This window comes from Rhinatrema bivittatum, chromosome 2, assembly GCF_901001135.1.
Source record: "Rhinatrema bivittatum chromosome 2, aRhiBiv1.1, whole genome shotgun sequence".
NCBI classification, from domain to species: Eukaryota; Metazoa; Chordata; class Amphibia; order Gymnophiona; family Rhinatrematidae; genus Rhinatrema; species Rhinatrema bivittatum.
The window spans coordinates 621,883,284-621,903,716 of NC_042616.1; the positions used below are offsets into that span (position 1 = coordinate 621,883,284).

Consider the following 20,433-nt stretch of genomic DNA (forward strand, 5'->3'; position numbering starts at 1 on the left):
CTTGACTTATCTGTGAATAGTAGAAATCATTTTCTTGCAAGAAAGTCAAGATGTTAGAACATAGGAACTTAAGAAATTGCCATGCTGGGTCAGACCAAGGGTCCATCAAGCCCAGCATCATGTTTCCAACAGAGGCCAAACCAGGCCACAAGAACCTGGCAATAACCCAAACACTAATAAGAGCCCATGCTACTGATGCAATTAATAGCAGTGGCTATTCCCTAAGTAAACTTGATTAATAGCCATTAATGGACTTCTCCAAGAACTTATCCAAACCTTTTTTGAACCCAGCTACACTAACTGCACTAACCACATCCTCTGGCAACAAATTCCAGAGCTTTTCCTAGCATGTAGCCAGATGGACTCAGAACAAGTGGGTATAGTGTGCTCGTGCTAGCAGTTGGAGACGGATCTGACGTCAGCACGGGTACATATACCCCCACAGGAAGTGAGACAATTCAGTAATTTCCATCTCCAAAGCAGTTTGGAGTGCCTGCACGCTCGCTGAGCGTGTTTTCCAATACTACTTTCTACTTTCTACTTCTATATTCTACTTACTAAACTTCTACAGACAACGAGCCCCGCACTCCTGCGGTGATACCCTCGGGTCCCTCCCCCAGTTGAGTTTCCCGGGGTGATTTCCGTGATCCCTCGGAAGCTACGCCTCGGTCTGGTGGCCGAATCTAAGGAGAAGCGGCCTCTCGGCCCACTATCGCCCGCTGGATTAAAGAAGTTATCAGAGTGGCCTACGTAGAGGCCGGGAAGTCACCACCTCTACAGGTCAAGGCTCATTCTACCAGAGCCCAAGCAACATCTTGGGCAGAATATAGGATGCTGTCGCCTGCAGAAATATGTAAAGCAGCGACATGGTCCTCTCTCCATACCTTCTCCAGATTCTACCGTCTGGATGTCCAGGCCAGGGAGGACACAGCATTTGCAAGGGCAGTCCTACGCGGTCCTCAAGCAGCCTCCCACCCAGTCGGGGAGTAAAGCTTTTGTACATCCCACTTGTTCTGAGTCCATCTGGCTACACGCTAGGAAATGTTGAGATTACTTACCTGATAATCTCGTTTTCCTTAGTGTATAGATGGACTCGGCATCCTGCCCGGCTGCCGGTATACAGTGGTTTCACCGATTCAAGGTAAGCCTTATCACTTCTTACATGAGTGCATCCACTCTACCAGGTGTCGACGCCTTCCGGTTGGGAATGCTGGCGGTCTCCAGCTACTATCAGTCGGTCAGGGGAATCCTGTTTTCACTATTTCATTGATCGTCAGTACACATATATCCATACCAGCTTTTGCAAGGAAGATTACTGAATTGTCTCACTTCCTGTGGGGGTATATGTACCCGTGCTGACGTCAGATCAGTCTCCAACTGCTAGCACGAGCACACTATACCCACTTGTTCTGAGTCCATCTGTCTACACTAAGGAAAACGAGATTATCAGGTAAGTAATCTCAACATTATTGTGCGTTGAGTGTGAAAAAACTTTCTCCGATTTAGTCTTAAATGTGCTACTTGCTACCTTCATGGAGTGCCCCCTAGTCTTCTATTATTCAAAAGTGTAAATAATCAAGTCATATCTACTCGTTCAAGACCTTTCATGATCTTAAAGACCTCTATCATATCCTCCCTCAGCTGTCTCTTCTCCAAGCTGAACAGCCCTAACTTCTTCAGCCTTTCCTCATAGTGGAGCTGTTGCATCCCCTTTATCATTTTGGTTTCCCTTCTCTGTACCTTCTCCATCGCAACTATATCTTTTTTGAGATACGGCGACCAGAATTGTACACAGTATTCAAGGTGCGGTCTCACCATGGAATGATATAGAGGTATTATGACATTTTCCGTTTTATTAACCATTCCCTTCCTAATAATTCCTAACATTCTGTTAGCTTTTTTGACTGTTGCAGCTCACTGAGCCGACGATTTTAAAGTATTATCCACTATAATGCCTAGATCTTTCTCCTGGGTGGTAGCTCCTAATATGGAATCTAACATCGTGTAACTACAGCAAGGGTTATTTTTCTCTGTATGCAACACCTTGCACTTGGCCACATTAAATTTCATCTGCCATTTGGATGCCCAATCTTCCAGTCTTGCAAGGCCCTCCTGTAATGTATCACAGTCCACTTGTGATTTAACTACTCTGAATAATTTTGTATCATCCGCAAATTTGATAACCTCACTCATCGTATTCCTTTCCATATCATTTATATATATATATTTAAAAGCACCGGTCCAAGTACAGATCCCTGAGGCACTCCACTGTTTACCCTTTTCCACTGAGAAAATTGACCATTTAATCCTACTCTGTTTCCTGTCTTTTAACCAGCTTGTAATCCACAAAAGGACATCGCCTCCTATCCCATGACTTTTTAGTTTTCTTAGAAGCCTCTCATGAGGGACTATGTCAAACCCCTTCTGAAAATCAAAATACACTACATCTACCGGTTCACCTTTATCCACATGTTTGTTAACCCCTTCAAAAAAATGAAGCAGATTTGTTAGGCAAGACTTCCCTTGGGTAAATCCATGTTAACTGTGTTCCATTAAACCATGTCTTTCTATATGCTCTACGATTTTGAACTTGAGAATAGTTTCCACTATTTTTCCTGGCACTGATGTCAGGCTCACTGGTCTGTAGTTACCCGGATTGCCCCTAGAGCCTTTTTTAAATATTGGGGTTACATTGGCCACCCTCCAGTCTTCTGGTACAATGGATGGTTTTAATGATAGGTTACAAATTTTAACTAATAGATCAGAAATTTCATTTTTTAGTTCCGTCAGTACCCTAGGATGCATACCATCCGGTCCAGGTGATTTGCTACTCTTTAGTTTGTCAATCTGGCCTACTACATCTTCTAGGTTCACAGTGATTTCGTTCAGTTCGTCTGACTCATCACCCCTGAAAACCATCTCCAGAACTGGGTTCTCCCCAACATCCTCATTAGTAAACACGGAAGCAAAGAATTAATTTAGTCTTTCTGCAATGGCCTTATCTTCCCTAAGAGCCCCTTTAACCCCTCGGTCATCTAATGGTCCAACCGACTCCCTCACAGGTTTCTTGCTTCGGATATATTTTAAAAAGTTTTTATTATGAGTTTTTGCCTCTATGGCCAACTTCATTTCAAATTCTCTCTTCACCTGTCTTATCAATGATTTACACTTAATTTGACAATGCTTATGTCCTATTTTCTGCAGATGAATCCTTCTTCCAATTATTGAAGGATGTTTTTTTTGGCTAAAATAGCCTCTTTCACCTCACCTTTTAACCATGACTGTAATCGTTTTGCCTTCTTTCCACCTTTCTTAATGTGTGGAATACATATGGACTGTGCCTCTAGGATTGTACTTTTAAACAATGTCCATGCCTGTTGAACACGTTTAACCTTTGCAGCTGCACCTTTCATTTTTTTTCTTACTATTTTCCTCATTTTATCAAAGTTTCCCTTTTTGAAAGTTTAGTGTTAGAGCTGCAGATTTACTTATTGTCCCCCTTCCAGTTACTAGTTTAAATTTGATCATGTTATGATCACTGTTGCCACCGCTACCTCTCTCACCAAATCCTGCGTGCCACTAAGAATTAAATCTAAAATAGCTCCCTCTCTTGTTGGATCCTGAACCAATTGCTCCATGAAGCAGTCATTTATTACATCCAGGAACTTTGTCTCTAGCAAGCCCTGATGTTACAGGATATATAATTGCAATTATTAAGAGAAAATAGTGTCATTTTAGTGGTGAAAGACTGTTTATAGAAGCAAAAAAAATTCTTGAAAAAATATTTTGAAAATCGACCTATGTTTATAAGTAAGGCAGAGTACTAAAGTCTACACTACTATACGATGATGCCTAATATGATGGTCAAACATCACCTTTAAAGTTGCGTCATATGAATGTTGGTTATTATTGGGAGTACAGTCGTTGATTTTTGTGGATTATTTGGGTCGGCACTCCCTATGCACAAAATCTTGTCCTAAGTAAAGGATATTCTAAGTAGCTACTACTGATGCCAGTCTTCCCCCACGTCTGCCTGTTTGAAAAGGCAGGTGAGTGTGTTGTGGAGAGGAGGCCTGGTTGGGAGAAAGCTTCGCTGGCTATGTGTCCCAGGGTTGGGAAACAAGATGGAGGTGGTGGAGGGCAGGTGGGTTGTGACAGAGGAAGCCGAGACGGCCTCAGTGGCTGCTATGTCCCAGGGTTTGGAAATGAGATGAGTTTCTGAAACATGCTTTTGTGCAGTGCATAGTATAACTCAGCAAATATTTGAGTCCTTGGCAGGTTTTGTCCCGCTTTTCTATCTTTCTTTTCTCTGTTAGATCACCCTCCCCTGTTCCCCTAGCAGTAGACATTTGACCCAAGGTTTGCAAGGGCACTTCTCTGGTGTTCACCCTCTGTGCTGCTTTGTGGCCATGGGGTAGTAACAGCCCTTGTCCATCTCTTCTGTGGCCTGAGATACGAGACTGTCCCAACAATCTGCTTTTGTAAGGTTTTTTGGTTTTGTTTTGTTTTTTAATTTGAAGTACATAAATGACTGGTATTTTAGTATGCTTTTAACTAGTAATTGGTGTTTTGTGCATGTTAGCAAATTGTGCTTTGCAAAAATTCTATTAGAACATTTAGAACTAAAGAACACTTTCACATAAACTGAGTCACTTCTTTTTACCTGTTTTTTTGGTCTGGCATTTGTTTTCCACTCGTGGAGTTTGCGATCCTAGCCACCCTCTTCCATTCCACCCTGTCAGATGCAGTTTCCTTCCTTGAGCCCCAGGCTTCTAATGTCCTGGTGGACAGTATTGACACATGTCTTCCTTTGGTCCTTTTATCTTTTATTTGAATTTCCAGTACCTTTGTCACTGTCATGTTCATTTCTTGTTTCCACATGTCCAGACATCAGTCTTTTTTTCCTCACCTTCTCTTTGTGGCCTTTTCCTGATTTTTTGTTGCTGTCCTTGTCACATTCAACATGGTATCCTCTCTATCATACCCGCTGCCTTATTTTTTTTCTTTCTCATGTGCCAGCATTCTGCTGTATTTAAATTAAAAGCTATTTACATATTTTGTATGTTTTATAACTTGGGAATAGCAAACAAAACAAGGAGAATATTATTTAAGGTCTGTTAGTAATAAGTTTGAATTACTTACCATGCTGCTATTATGCTGTTAAGGTATAAATGGTCTAGAAAATTAACACAATTGATGTGTGTATTTTTGTTTCAGTTGGGGAATGGCGGTCAACGTGTATTCTACTTCTATAACCCAAGAGACTATGAGCAGACATGACATCATTGCATGGGTTAACGACATAGTATGTTTAAACTACACAAAAGTTGAACAGCTCTGTTCAGGTAACAACTTGATTTAAACTGTTCATGTCAACCCTTGAAACATGCCCTTATATATCAGCAAAAACAAGTGGTGCGCAATGTGGTGATTCAGGATTTATGGAGAGCTCTGAAGACAAATTTCACTTTTCTGCTTGTATAAAATATGGATGTCAAAAATCGATGAGGTGCTTGCCAGTCAGGGAAATATACATTTCCTTGTTCATTCTCTTATTTGATTGTATTTACAGGTGCAGTTTTGTGTGCATTAGGGAAAAAGACAGATATTAAAGTGCTGTTGTCAGCCCGTCCTCTAAAATGTCACACTTCTCTGGTATAAAATGAAAACAGCCACTTACTAGACACCAGGTAAAAAAAAAAAGGTAGGCAGAATTGGAAAGGTGAAGGGGCAGATACATTTACTAGCAAAAGATCCCTTTTCCTTAGTACAATTTGAAATGTAAAGGTAGTTTGCATCAAAATAATTAATTAGTAAGGTAATAAACCTAAAACCAAGCTTGCAATATAAACACTAGTAATTCTGAACAAGAAATGCCTGCTGTGCTGCTCTCTGATTAGAACAGCAGGAGAGGAAAATTCTTGGGAACAATAAGGGTATTTGTTTTCTAAGTACACATGATTATGCCTCCCCCCCTCGCAATTGATTTCTCCCTTGGTATAGCAGGGAAGAGTGCCAGCTATGGATCCCAGACGGAAACTCTGTAACTCTCTGCCTTGGCCAGAATCCTTGAGCCATTACTTTCTTTCTAGTCCTGTACCGTGAACCCAGAACTGATGTATTTTGTGCCTGGTATCCATGTGCGTTCAATACTTTGAAACTGCAAAAGCGTTGTGCTCACTTCTGTGCTGCAGACAAGCGATAGCGGTCTGTGAGTGTTTTATGTTTGATTTAAGTAACTTTGAGTCTGATAATAAAACACTAGAGTTTAAATTCAGCCTGGATCTGAGTCCTCTGCCTTGCAATCCCTAGCCTGACAGTTTTGCTGAGAACCTCACTCTGTCCCCAGTGCAAATCAAACCACTACCTGTGCTCTTACTTTACTTTTCCAGTGAAGGGCTTAGCTTTACTTGTGAAAAGACTATTTTTTTCTGTATCTCAGCTGAAAGGAACTACTCTTTTGCTGCTTTTAACTAACACCTTCCCTCTCTCCTTTCCCCACTCCCTCCCCCCCCCCTCCCACTCTCACCCAGTCCAGTTAGTGCTCAGTGAGAGCCTGGATCTTATTTTCTGAGCTTTTTTCTGACTCCAAGTTATGATTCCAGATCCATTTCATTCCTGGCTCTAAACCTTGCTCTAGCTTTGCAGTGATTTTGCCCTGAATATTGGTAACCATTCCTTTACATGTGAGCCATGCCTAGACCTGTATGAGCCTGAACCTTGTTACATAGCCTCAGGTATGATATGGAGGCCTGGAGTTCTATGCAGCAGCTTTGTATTCGGCACCTAATATCATGTTAATGGAAACTTCAGAGGGTCTGTTCCTCCTTAATCCAGTTTTGGTGAGTCTGTTCTTCCTGAGTCCAGTCTCAATAACTTCAGAAAGGTCTGCATCGCCTGAGTCCATTCCTATTGACTTCAGAGGACTTGCTCCACCTGTGTCCAATTCAGGTGACTCCAGAAGCCCTATTCCAAGCCACTCCAGACTCCATGCTAGTGCACGACTGCTGAGCATGCTGTCTCAACTTATCACTGAATCAGCACTGGACTGTATGGCCTAGTGAGACACTACAGCTCGTATTGCCACCAAGTGGGACTTTGCCCTTGACTCTCAGCCAAACTTTGCCTTTGCTTTGATTTTGATTGATGCCTATGTTTACATCATAAGAAGTTGCCAATGCAGGGACTCCAGTTCTAAATCATGTATTAGTATTATCTGAATGAGTTACCATGTACTTAAACCAAGCCTTATCTAAAGGTTGTAGTCCCCAGTGGTTGACCTTAGATCCCAGTGATTATTTGAAATACCCAGTGGTCATTCTTAGGAAGGGGGGGAGGGCGGGCTGATACAACAATAAAAAGACCCAAGCCAGTTTCTAAACCAGAGTATGCCCCATTGAAGTGCTGGAAATCTGCCCTTGAGCTACAAAGTGGATCTCTTCAGTTGCATCCAAGCAAGCTGATAAGGCTTTTATACCTTCTTTCAACTGAGACCTGTAACCCTGCCCCTGAAGATTCATATTGTTTCTTAAAGATTCATGACAGAAACATAGCTTAAAGAGAATAATTCAGTTTTTTAATTAATCAAATTGATAATACATGTCACAACGTTTTTTCAATTATCAGAAAGAATCGCAGGGGAGGCGGTTTAATGTTGCTAGCAAAAAGCATTTAATTTGAAACTAATACCTGTTTCAATTTGTACACCTTATGAAGTTGGTCTATTTAAATCCAAAGAGCTTCACGTCAAGTATGCCTGTTTTACTGCCCCCCAGGTCTGCCAGACAATAACTCTTCACCAGTCATTAAACTGATAGCTAATAATCTAGATAAAGACGTTCTTTCAATAATACTTTTTGATTTTAATCTTCATGTTGATACCTCTCCACATTTTTCTTAACACTTTATCAGCAATGGGCTGGGAGCAAATTGTGAATAAGCCCACTCATAAAATCGGACATTCCCTAGATTTATTGTTCATAAATAAGGATATTGCTACTCATTATGCTGTTAATTATACACCGGTTCCATGGTCAGATCACAACCTGATCCAGACTACTATGTCTTTTATTATTAATTTTCAGAATAATCATAACATCGATATGACTTTTTCATTTTGTAAACTATTTGAGGCTGATCTACTTAAAAAAAAACTGTCCGAAGTCCAAAACAATATCAACTTCTCTAATTTCGATAAAGCCACCACATCTGGATTTGATGATACTACACTTTTTGCAGAGAAACTCAACCCGGTCATTACCAAAAGTTTAAAAAACAAACAAAAAAAAAAAAACAGAATAAATAAAACTTGGTATACTAATAAAATTAGAGACTCAAAACATCTACTCGGGCAAAAGGAAAGATTATGGAGAAAAGACCCATCTGTACAAAATTTAGGCAACCACAGAGCTTCTCTTGCCAAATATAGATTGTTAATTAATACCACTAAAAAAGAATTATTTGCAAAAAAAAATTATAATTATAAATTTAATCCTAGAGTGCTTTTTTCGACAGTCCAAAATCTGACAAAATGTTCATTAGGGGACCCTTTAGTGTTGAATGGTGATAAATTTAATCAGCTTACTTTTTTGTGAAAAAGATACAAAAGCTTCTTAATGATATTTCCGCAGCTAAAGATCAATTATTTTAAACCCAAATACCATTTCAAACTGGTCTTCATTTGAAACTATCTCCATATTAGAAGTTGAATCGAAGATAAAAAATTTGAATTCGGCTACTCATCCAATAGATGCAATCCCTATCTCAGCCTTAAAATTAACTTCTGAAATAATTGCACCTTCTATAACAAGAATTATAACCCTCTCACTCACTGAGGGTAAGATTCCCCTACCCCTTAAATGTGTAGTGGTTAGGCCTGTTCTAAAAAAAAAAAAAACCCAAAATGCTGATCCTACCATTTTTGAAAACTATAGACCAATCCCTAAACTCCCGTTTATATAAAAAATATTAGAAAGAGTGGTACAACTTCAATTAACTGAACATCGTGAAGGAAATATTCTTTTCTCTTCACAATTTGGGTTCAGAAAACACTTTAATAAGGAATCATTATTACTTGCCTTGTAAATAAAATATTAAGAGGGTTTGACGCAGGTCAGTCTTATCTCTTAATACTGCTCGACTTATCAGCTGCGTTTGATACGGTAAATCATCAAATTTTACTCCAGAGACTCTCAGAAATTGGCTTAGTAGGAACAATACAATGGTTTAATTCATATTTACAAAATTGCTCCTTTCAAGTACAGTTTAACTCCTCAATCTCAGAAAAAGTTTGGCTGGAATCTAGAGTACCGCAAGGAATCTTCCTTGTTGGCAACACTATTCAACATCTATATGTTACCATTATGCCAATTATTAGCAGGACTGGGAATCACACATTATTTGTACGCAGATGACATTCAATATCTGGTACCAATAAAAGACTCAATAGAAAATACCTTAAAATTTGTGAATATTTACATTTCAGCTATAAAACAATTATCACATATGAAACTGGTATTAAATCTAAAAAACAGATTATATTATTACACAGGAACCTAAGTTTAAATAATCCTCCTCTTTTAGTATAAAATGATTTTTATTGAGTGTATAACACATAACATGAAAAACATAGGTTACGCAGAACCTGCATTGTATAAAACATAGCTCAGAAAGTTGCAGCTAGAATCATCATATAATAAGAAACACTCATTACATTTTGCCCTGTGTGTCCCCGTCCCCATTGGTTCTAAGAAACAAGGTCTGTCAGCCTGAAGACCATTATGTGCAGATACCCGGGATGCTGAACTTGGATACATCCCTCGCACCATCTCATTAAACAACTGTGGTAACACACGACCTTCAGTGTACGCCTCCTCTTTTTATGTAAAACGATTTTTATTAATTTTACATATAATAGTACAATAAACAGAGGACAATGGGTTCCTGAGATGCCCCCTGACAAACAAGATGTAAATAGCAGGAGAAAACAACATGCTTCAACATTACCACTTCCCCCCACCCCCACCCTTACCCCAAGGAGTCTGAGAATCTTATATCCAGTGAGCAGCTACCTATAGCATAGCAATATATCATAATGTCAGAAACTATGGGAATTCACAATAACACTTTCACTCCTTGATGATCAAACTGCGTACACGATGAGGAAGTCTCTGTAAATACAAATCCTAAATGTCCAAAAATTTCTTCTTCTGCCTCAGTGAAAGTCTCACAGTAGAAGCTTCCATTTGCATCAAATGATGTAAACTGTTATGCCAGGCCCAGTAAGAGGGACTAGTAGTTTCTCTCCAAGAGGTAAGAATGATCTTTTTTGCCACTAAGCAGTCTTTTTGAATGAACAATCGGGATCCTAGAACTCTCACCCGCAATGGCGAAATGTAGCCAAAAAGTAACCAATAATAGGAAAGAGGAATGGGTAGCTCTAGCACTAATTCCAAGTAATGAGCCACCTTACGCCAAAAAGACTGGATCCGCGGACACGCCCAAAAGGCATGAGACAAGGTCCCTGATTAGAAGCCACATCGTTGGCAATTGGGCGCAGATGCTATTCTAGAATTAAACTGGAATATATGTGACTTAAAATAACTATTTAGAAAAGAAAGTCACAAAATGAAACACAGTTCATTGGTTTACCCTCATAGGTGGGCTAATATATTTCTCCGCTAATTTAGCGTTGGTAATTTTTATGCCGAGAAAAACTCTGGCTGCCCATTCAAAGTCCAATCACAGGGTAACCGTTTATAGAACTGTGGTTAAACACTGCCGCTTATAAATAGCTTACTTAAAGCAAATTTTTAACAAGAGTATTTTTTGAGAATTTTTTGAATCATTTTTCTTTTCTTCTTTTTTTCTTTTTTTAAAAGAAACAAAATTCTCCAGAAGTTTGATCAACTTGGATAGTTGTACTTATCTCATTAGTGTAGTCCTCAAGGCGAGTTATTTTGCGCCTTGCTACTTTCCAATTAGCCCGAATTTTAAGAGCATCCTAGGCTCGCTCAATCTTGCCCGACACCGTTGGTGTTTCGAAGTATTTTTATCCTTCTTCCTCAGGGGCTGAGATACTAAAAAGATCAAAAGAGACATTTATTTTTTAATTTTACTTTAAGAATTTAATTAAGAATTTTTTAATTTTAAATTTTTAAATTTTTCAATTTTACTTTAAGAATTTAATTAAGAATTTAAAATTAGGAAACATTTTACTTTAAGAAATTAGCATTACCCAAAGGTAGGCATTACCCAAAGGTAGGCGTTACCCAAAGGTAGGCGTTAATTTCTGCCAGCGCCGACTTAATATCATGGCGATATTAAGTCGGAGGTCCCAAAAGTTAAAAAAAAAAAAATTTTAAATGGGCCCGCAGCTCGCGGTTGAAAACCAGATGCTCAATTTTGCCGGCGCCCAGTTTCCGAACCTGTGGCTGTCAGCAGGTTTGAGAAGAGACGCTGGCAAAATTGAGCGTCGGCTGTCAAACTCGCTGATAGCCGCCGCTTCTCTCAAAAAAGAGGTGCTAGGGACGCGCTAGTGTCCCTAGCGCCTCTTTTTACCGTGGGCCCTAATTTAAATAAGTTACTAAATCACGCACACAGGAGAGTGGCCTGTGCACACGCCGGGAGAGCAGGCACTCTCCCGCGATTTTTACTGAATCGGCCCGTTAGTGAGGTAAGGTCAAGAGTGATCTCAATGGCAGGTCCAAAGTTATGGAACAGTTTGCTGGATGAACTAAGACCAAAAGACAGATGTTAAGATCTTTAAAAGAGATCTAAAGACATGGCTATTTAAAAAAGCTTAAGACAGGTTTAAGTTGTTTCATCATTGCAGAAAGTACATAACAATTTTTTCAGAGTCTGAGGCCTAATTTTAAATTCTCGTTAGTTAACTTTATCTTTTATATATTATTTTACTAATTGTACTATATTTTATTTTATTGTTAGTATTATACATTTAGTATTTTTATGATTTATGTTGTATGACTTATTTTCTGACTGATAGTAAACCATTTATGATAGAATACTGAATGACGCTATATAAAAATTTATAAATAAATAAAAATAAGGGATAATTGAGACTATCCCAGTTTTCCTGGCAACATGAGAGCTCCAGGGAGGAGACCTATGTTTGAATTCCAGAGAAAACCCTCTACCTTATCCAGAATCCTTAAACTAGACTATTGCCTTGGATCCAGGTCCATAACCAGTATACCTTGTGACTAGAATCCATGTGAATATTATATCTTGTATTGTGGAAGCCTTGTATTCACTTGTCTATACTGCAGACCAGCAGTAGCAGCCTGTGCTCTGTTTTGTTTGATTTATATGCTGAAGTAACCTTATTGGAGACTGAGAAATAAAATACCAAAGTTTAAATTCAGCCTGGAGCCATGTTCTGTGCCTTGCTGACCCTTGGCCTGACACTCTATAACCATTTCTGTTCACCCTATGCATCATCTTAGAGATATTTGAGTGGATGCTGAGGAGGCACTTCTAGCCATAGAAGAGATATTATCTTCTGCCCCTCTGTCCTCATTAACAGCAGCAAGGACCTGGCTCTCATCTTAGATAGCAGAGGGCCTCGAAACTACAGTTAGCTTCCCATACACAGAATCTAGGATAGGGTTTGACTGGATCCAAGAAGACATAGGGCCTTATTTTCTAAACGAATGGCACGCGATACCAAATTGGGGGCGGAGTCGGCCCCAGAAGAGGAGGAGTCGGGGCGTCACTGAGGCCGACTCCGCGAAGATGCTGCGGACAACGAAAAGGTAAGGCCCTTTTCGCGTCCCGAGTTCGTGCCAAATAGCTACACCTCCTATGGTGGCGCTATTGGGTGCGAAACCGGCAGCAATCGCACAATGACGGTGCGATCGCTGCCGGCTAGTGCAGGCCCGCCCTCCGTTTCGGCCCCCCGCCCTTCATTCCCTAAAGTATCGCAGGCCTGCAATACTTTAGAAAATGAGGCCCATAGTTTGTGTCCAAATATTAATTCTGAAGAATCTTCCTGTAGGAGGAAGGCTGAGGTTTTATGTAAACCGTTCACTCAGTATAACCTAGGACAGCTGGATCTCAGTATGATATGGAACAAATATAGGGGTAGATTTTAAAACGTGCGCGCGGGCGTACATGTGCGTCCGGTTTTATAACGTGGGCCTGGCATGCGTAACCCTTTCAAAATCCAGCCCATAGGTTTTATCTATTGTAAAATAAAAAAACAAAAACAAACAAAAACCAAACACCAGATTGCCCACTGAGAGGGTCTTGGTCCACATCTAGCCATCAGGAATTATTATACAAAGAACTTTCCTCCTTCTTAGAGGCCAGACTAGTTGAACTGGTTTTACCACAGGAGACAGCAGGAATTTTCTCTATCAGCAAGCAGGGCAGAATTAGCTATGACTTGTGGGTGATGCATCCAATGGCACTGCATGTACCTGTCTCTCTTAGCTAGTAGAGCTTTTGCTTTACTGAGCATGTGTGGGAGATCCTGCACGGGAATTGTTTCATGAGTCCCCTGTCTTTTTTTTGGTCCAAGCACTAGCATGGATGAATACCTTTAATCCCTATATTGTTGTGAGAACATTTTTGTAACCTTTCTCTTTAAAGTTGCCTCACTGCTTCTGCAGTCCCTAAACAGCACTTTACAGTGCTATTTAAAGAAAAAAAATTTTACTTTGATAAGCAGACTGAATTAGCCATTACTTGTCAAGAGACCGCCAATGTAGAGTGGGTGCCAGAACGATGGCTACTGCCCGGAGACAATACCCTTATTAAATAAACATACAGATGCTTACTGTGACTCCAACATCGCTCTAAGCTTCAACGGCAAGAGGAAATGTGGAAAAAAGGATTTGCAATCACAAAGAGGGGAGTAGCTGGCTTGTTACGGCGGTTACTACCCCAAACCAAATAAGCCTAATACTTCACTTTCCAAGCATATACAGCATAGTTCTCTGCTTCAACGGCAGGGGAGAAGAAAAGAGGGTTCGCACTCACAAAGCGGGGAGTAGCTGGCTTATTACGGCGGTTACTACCCCAAACCAAATGTGCCTGATACTTCGCTTTCGATGCATATCCAGCATGGCTCTCTGCTTCATGGCATGGGAGAAAGGCTGATACATCAAGCATTTCCAGCATAGCTCTCTGCTTCAACAGCAGGGGAATAAGAAAAGCTGAGGCTTCACGCATATCCAGAATAGCTTCAACTGCAGGGGAGAAGAAAAAAAAAAAAAAAGGTTCGCACTCACAAAGCAGGGAGTAGCTGGCTTGTTACGGCGGTTACTACCCTAAACCAAAAGGGCCTGATACTTCACTTTCAATGCATAACCAGCATGGCTCTCCGCTTCAACGGCAGGAGAGAAGAAAAACAACCAATAGGGGCTGTATGACATAGTCTGGGTAAAGGGAATAAACATGGGTGTAGCTTGCTTATTGCAGCGGTTACTACCCCTACTACCCCTAACTAATCAAGCTAGGTATTCACTTGGATGCAGCTCCATCACTGCTCTCTACATTAATGGTGGGGGTGGAAGGGAAATAGAACCAAGAGTTAAGAGAAAAAGATAAGTATGAGAGAAAAAAATGTGTGAAGCTTGCTGGGCAGACTAGATGGGCCATTTGGTCTTCTTCTGCCGTCATTTCTATGTTTCTATGTTTCTATGTTGTGAATGACGTTATTCTGTGCACTGAATGGACTTGTCTCTCCAAGCTGTAGAGCTTTGAGCTCTACTGAGCATGTGCTGGAGCTCCTGTGTGGCTGTTGCCTTGTGAACCTCCTAATCATTTTTTGTCCGAGCTAAAGCACAAATGTTTACTTCATTTCTCTTCTATTTTTTTTTTTTACCTCAGACTTGAATTTTTTTCTACAAAAATCCTTTCTGCCTTGTTCTTGCTGCTTCTGTACTAATAATTCAAAAACCTCACTTTACCAGTATTATCAATGAGAGAATTAAAAAAATTTTTTTTTTTTTTAAAATAGGAAGACTCCAACAGGTAAATTTTAAAAGGAGTGCACATATATTGGGCAAGTGAGCAAAAGTCCGCTTAATTTTATATTGTGTATGCAAGTACACGCATATCATTTAAAATATCTCTACCACGTGTATGTGTGGAGCCTTTACGCGAATACGCACAAGTGACCGGGGGGGGGAAGAGAGACAATCTAACACTTTATATATCTCCCACTATAAGAGGGGTGCTTTCAACTCAGGGTGGGTTTTTTTTTTGGGAGGGGGCAGTGTTACAAGAGTCTACAAACTCTTGCACGCTCGGCAGACCAGTGTAGCACCAACCCCCTCAAAACCTGCCCTGAGTTTGAAAGTGTCCCTCTTACAATGGGAGATATATATATATGAGTGTCAGATTGTCTCTCTATCAGAAATGCGCGCGCTGTCTCTCTCCCCATCTCCTTCTCCCCCTCCCCCTCCCCAGTGTTCATGATCCCTCTGGCCCAAAATCTCCAGACTTGCGCCTCATCAAAACCAGTAGTAAAGTTACGCAGGTAACATGGTAGGCATTGCCATGCTCAGACTTGCAAAATTCGGGGGTTAAGCATAGCCCAAAAAATGTGTATGGGGCCGTTTTTTTTTTTTTTTTTCAAGCAATGCTTTTAAAATCTACCTGCACATGAGGAAGGCTGAAAGTGTCCATCCACAGCGTCTTCCAATAATCATAAGTCAAAAAAAATCTCTTGTTGCTAGTTTTTGATGCTTTTGTATCCAAAATGTTATCAATGAAATCCTCTTGCAAATCTGTATATTCTTTTTATTCTAGCTCTTGCGGTTATGAAGCTATTTCAAAATGTTATCAAGTTGAATGAACTTATCTTAGCAATCCATGTGTTGTCTTGAGTTCTTCCTACCTGCAGCATGAAACAAATTTTTCCAGTGCAGTATCTTGATGGTCACTAGAAAAGATTCTACTGTGTTAAACTGTTCCAAATCCATAGTCATGGGTTTCACGTTAGCAAAATAGGAAAGGCTTAAACTTTCTTTCAAATTTTGGCCTCTTCTGAAAGCTATAGCAAATGATGATTCTTCAGATAAGGATATGACCTAAACAAATGAAACTTGAAACTTGGGCGTCTCTTTGTAAATACTTTAAAACACAGGTTTTAAAGTATTTACAATTTATTTGACTGGACTGGTTAATAACTAATTTATTTGACTAATTTATTTGACTGGACTGGTTAATAAAAACTCAACATGAAAAAGTGCCTTCTTAAATGAATTTTTAATCAATCGTGCAGGATAACTTCTTTGAAATAAACTATATGAAAAATGCTTTGAAATGTATTCATTAACATCTCCTGAACCTCAAAAATTGGGAATATGGCAAACTGTTTTTCAAAGACTGAGGATATGCACTAATATAATGTAAAAATACATTGCAATCTGTCTTTTTCTTAAACACTGGTTAAAAGACAGGAAACAGAGTAGGATTAAATGATCATTTTTTTCAGTGGAGATAAGGATCTGTACTTAGACCTGTGCTTTTTAATATATTTATTAATGATCTGGAAAGGGAACGCAGAGTGAGGTGATCAGATTTGCAGATGACACAAAATTATTCTGAGTAGTTAAATCACAAGTGGAAAGTGATAAATCGCAGAAGAACCTTGCGAGTTTTGAAGCATGAGCATTCAAATGACAGATGAAATTTAACATGGACAAGTGCAAAGTGATACATATAGGAAAAAATAACTCATGCTGTAGTTACACTATATTAGATGCCATATTAGGAATTACAGCCCAGAAAAAAGATCTAGGCATCATAGTGGACAATATGTTGAAATCTTCGCTCAGTGTGCTGCGGCAGTCTAAAAAGCAAACGGAATATTAAGAATTATTAGGAAGGGAATGGTGAATAAAATAGAAATTGTCATAATGCCTCTGTATTGCTCCATGATGAGACCGCACTTTAAGTACTGTGTTCAGTTCTAGTCGCCCCCATCTCAAAAAAGATATAGATGCACTGGGAAAAGTACAGAGAAGGGCAACTGAAATGAGGAAAGGCAACTGAAATGAGGAAAGGCTAAAGAGGTTAGAGCTGTCTAGTTTGGAGAAGATGGCTGAGGGGGGATATAATGGAAGTCTACAAAATCATGAGAGGTCTAAAATGGGAAAATATGAATCTTTTACTCTTTCAGATAATATGACTAGGGTGCACTTTATGAATTAGCAAGTAGCACATTTAAAACGAGTCAGAGAAAATTCTTTTTCGCTCAGTGCACAATTAAGCTATAGGATTTGTTTTCAGAGGATGTAGTTAAGGCAGTTAGCTTAGCAGGGTTTAAAAAAGAGATGGACAAGTTCCTGGAGGAGAAGCCCATAAATTGTTATTAGTCAAGTTGACTTAGGGAATAACCACTGTTTATTTACCAGTATTAGTAGCATGGGATCTGTTTAATGTATGTGTACCTTCCAGGTACTTGTGACCTGAATTGGCCACTGTTGGAAACAGGTTGCTGGGTTTAATGGACCCCATGTCTGACCCAATATGGCAATTTCTTATGTTCTTTACGGAAGTCTATTCTATCAAAATTGACAACCATATCCAAAAAAAGCAATCTCCTTGGAATTGTACATCATAGTGAATTATATATTGTTGTCACAGGTATTTAACCATGTGTGAAAAGACTTTAATTGTTCAATAGTTTCCTTTTACAACAATAAAATGTCATCGATTAATCTTTTCCACAAAAAAATACATTCTACGATAATGAAATCCACCTTTTATTAAAATTTGCCATAAATAAATTAGCCAGTGATGATGTTATTGTTGCTACCATTGCTATGCCTCCCAAACTAAGCTGTGTCTGTCTGCCAAAGTTCAGTCTGCAGCTCTAGGCTCTGACCTCCAGAGAGCCATGAAAGGCATCACTTCTACTAGGTCTTACCCAGTATTGTTATCTGCACTTTTTAAGACTGATCTGGCAGGAGGATCAAGGAGATGCTCACATGGTGCACCAAGCATCCAGTGTCAAGGACATCACCTATTGAAGCCCCCCTTCGGTGCCAGGCATGGCAGTTCAGGTTTGATGCTCAAACCTGTTTCAACTTGGGATTGGACCCAAGAAAATTTAGAGTGGGTCCATTCTCAAAAAAACTTTTAAAAGTCTAGTGACAAATTTGTCCCCGTATAGACAGACAACCAGGCAGATATGTTGTACCTGAACAAGCAGGGAAGAAGAGGTTCCATCCTCCTTTATCGGTACTGTCAGGATGTGGAATGGGATCCTTTCTCACGGTATGACCCTCTCTCACAGTATGACCCTATTCTGACAGGAAAAGGGAACATCCTTCCAGACTACCTTAATTGCCGCTTGTACCCCACAAGAAGTCCCTAGATAAGGATGTGGCAAACAAAACCTTTTTGAATGGAGCACACTCAAGGTAGATCTGTTTGACAACCCTGAACAAGAAGGTACACATTTTTGGTTCCCAGAAGCGATTAACAGGCAGAATAGCAGCAGAAGCCTTCTTTCATTAGAAGATCGGTCATTTGTACCCATATTCTCCATTATCTCTGATCACCAAAACCTTAACACACAGAAAAGACTAGGGAACTATGGTTCCCTAGTTCTTATGTTCTTAACTGTGGTTCTCATAAATCACTCTTGGCTGAGATGTAGCTGTTTTTTTGCTTCTTTGTGACTTGTCCCTGCAGAAAATGATCGTTGAGAACTTTCCCAACCCTGATCGCTCAGAATAAGATAATTGCTCCACGCTAACATCTTGTCTCTGGCCCTCACATTCCATATGTTAGGGGGAAGTAATAAGATCTCTTGGTCTGTCTGAAAAGGTGTCTGAAGTCATATGGCTTCCAGGAAGGAGTCCACCAGAAGGTCTTATAGTGTTAAATGGAGGTCGTTTGCAGTCTTGGAAAGGCCCTAGATGTTTTCTCTTGTCCCACACAAAAATTGCTTGAATACCTTCTACATCTTTCAGTCTGGCCTTAACACCAACTGTGTCAGCGTTCACCTCAGTACGGTTGGTACCTATCACCAGTATGTAGAAGGAAATCCATTTCTGTATAGCCTTAGTTCAATTTATGTAAGGCCTTCTTCAATTGAAGCCTGTTACATTTCCTGCAGTGTCATGGGTCATCCAGTATGATTAACTAGTTGATGAAAAGCCTACTTGAGTTTCTGGACTCGTGTGATAAAGTACCTGACCTTGAAAACTACTTTTTTGGGGGCAATCACTTTAGTTCACAGAGTCAGTGAGCTCAAAGCCCTAATGACTTATTCACCTTAAGCTAAATTTCATTATAATAGGGTGGTGCTCTGTACTGATTAGATTTCCTGCTTTGCCTAGCAAGACTTTAGCTTAGAGGGTAAGGTCTTGCTACATACTTCCGATAGGCCGATCAGAACCGCCTACAAAGGTTCGCTCAAGGCCCCCCCCCAACAAATCTTTGGTCCACAACTCTATTCACAAGCGAGCACTTTCGACAGCAGATCCGCTCCATTGGAATTCGCTTCCCCCAGATATACGCCAGGAACAATGCCATCTCTCCTTCAGAAAGAAACTGAAAACCTGACTGTTCACACAAGCTTACCGCTGAAGGAATCCTCTATCAACCAACATTGACTCTCACCCTTCGACCTCTTCCCTAATCCCTCCCCCCCCCCCCCCCCCCCCCCCCGGCTCACCTTCCCATGTCTCCCATCCCACAGGATATATTATGTTAATAATCTCCTTAGGATAAATCTCTGTTTATGTCTCGCTACTATATTGTTTTTCGTTGATTATTTTATCACTCTCCAGTTATCGTGTTAATAATCTTTCCCGTCTTCCAACTCCCATGTTCTCGCTCCCTGTTTAATGTAACTTTACCTTCTACTTAATTGTTAATTGGTTTCCCCATGTTCTATTGTAAACCGGTATGATAAGACCTCGTCTTGAGTATCGGTATAGTAAAAGAATTTAAATAAAATAAATAAAAATAGAGGGGTATGCAAGGTCCATAATGTTAGGGTAATGGCGCCATCGGCTGCCCACCTATGGTCTACTTTCATTGAGGTGATTTGCAAGATTGACATCTTATTACTGTTTAGATCTGGCCTCTTGAGATAGTGGGTTCGGACTTTCTGTCCTCCCTAGCCACTTTGTGAGGTAGAGTCCAGTTCCATCCCCCAGAGGGCCCATATATTATTTTGGGTTATTTTCCATATTATAAAATGTAAATATAATATAGATACATAGCAAAATAGAATAGGGTTTTACCAAACATCTGTTTCCTATTTGTTAGTGGTCTTATTTTCCCCTTTTAAGTTGAAAACAATTCTTACTTCAGGAAAATAGGGAATCCATTTGTGTGACTTCATGAGCCTAATTTATCTTCAGAGAAAGAAAAATCGTTTACCTGTAACAGCTCTTCTCTGAAGACAGCAGAAGTCATTCAAGCCCTCTCATTTCCTATTTT

At 40.0% G+C, this 20,433-nt stretch overlaps 1 protein-coding gene across 6 annotated transcripts in view; it reads left to right on the forward strand.

Moving 5' to 3' along the window:
• MAPRE2 (microtubule associated protein RP/EB family member 2) overlaps nt 1-20,433 on the forward strand; it is a 317,614-nt gene that overhangs the window by 212,263 nt on the left and 84,918 nt on the right. For all 6 annotated transcript variants that reach the window (XM_029591235.1, XM_029591238.1, XM_029591236.1 and 3 more), the window contains one exon: nt 5,218-5,345. In XM_029591235.1, the coding sequence (XP_029447095.1) occupies nt 5,225-5,345 (121 nt within the window). In that variant the 5' untranslated portion in view covers nt 5,218-5,224. The remainder of the gene's footprint in view (nt 1-5,217; nt 5,346-20,433) is intronic.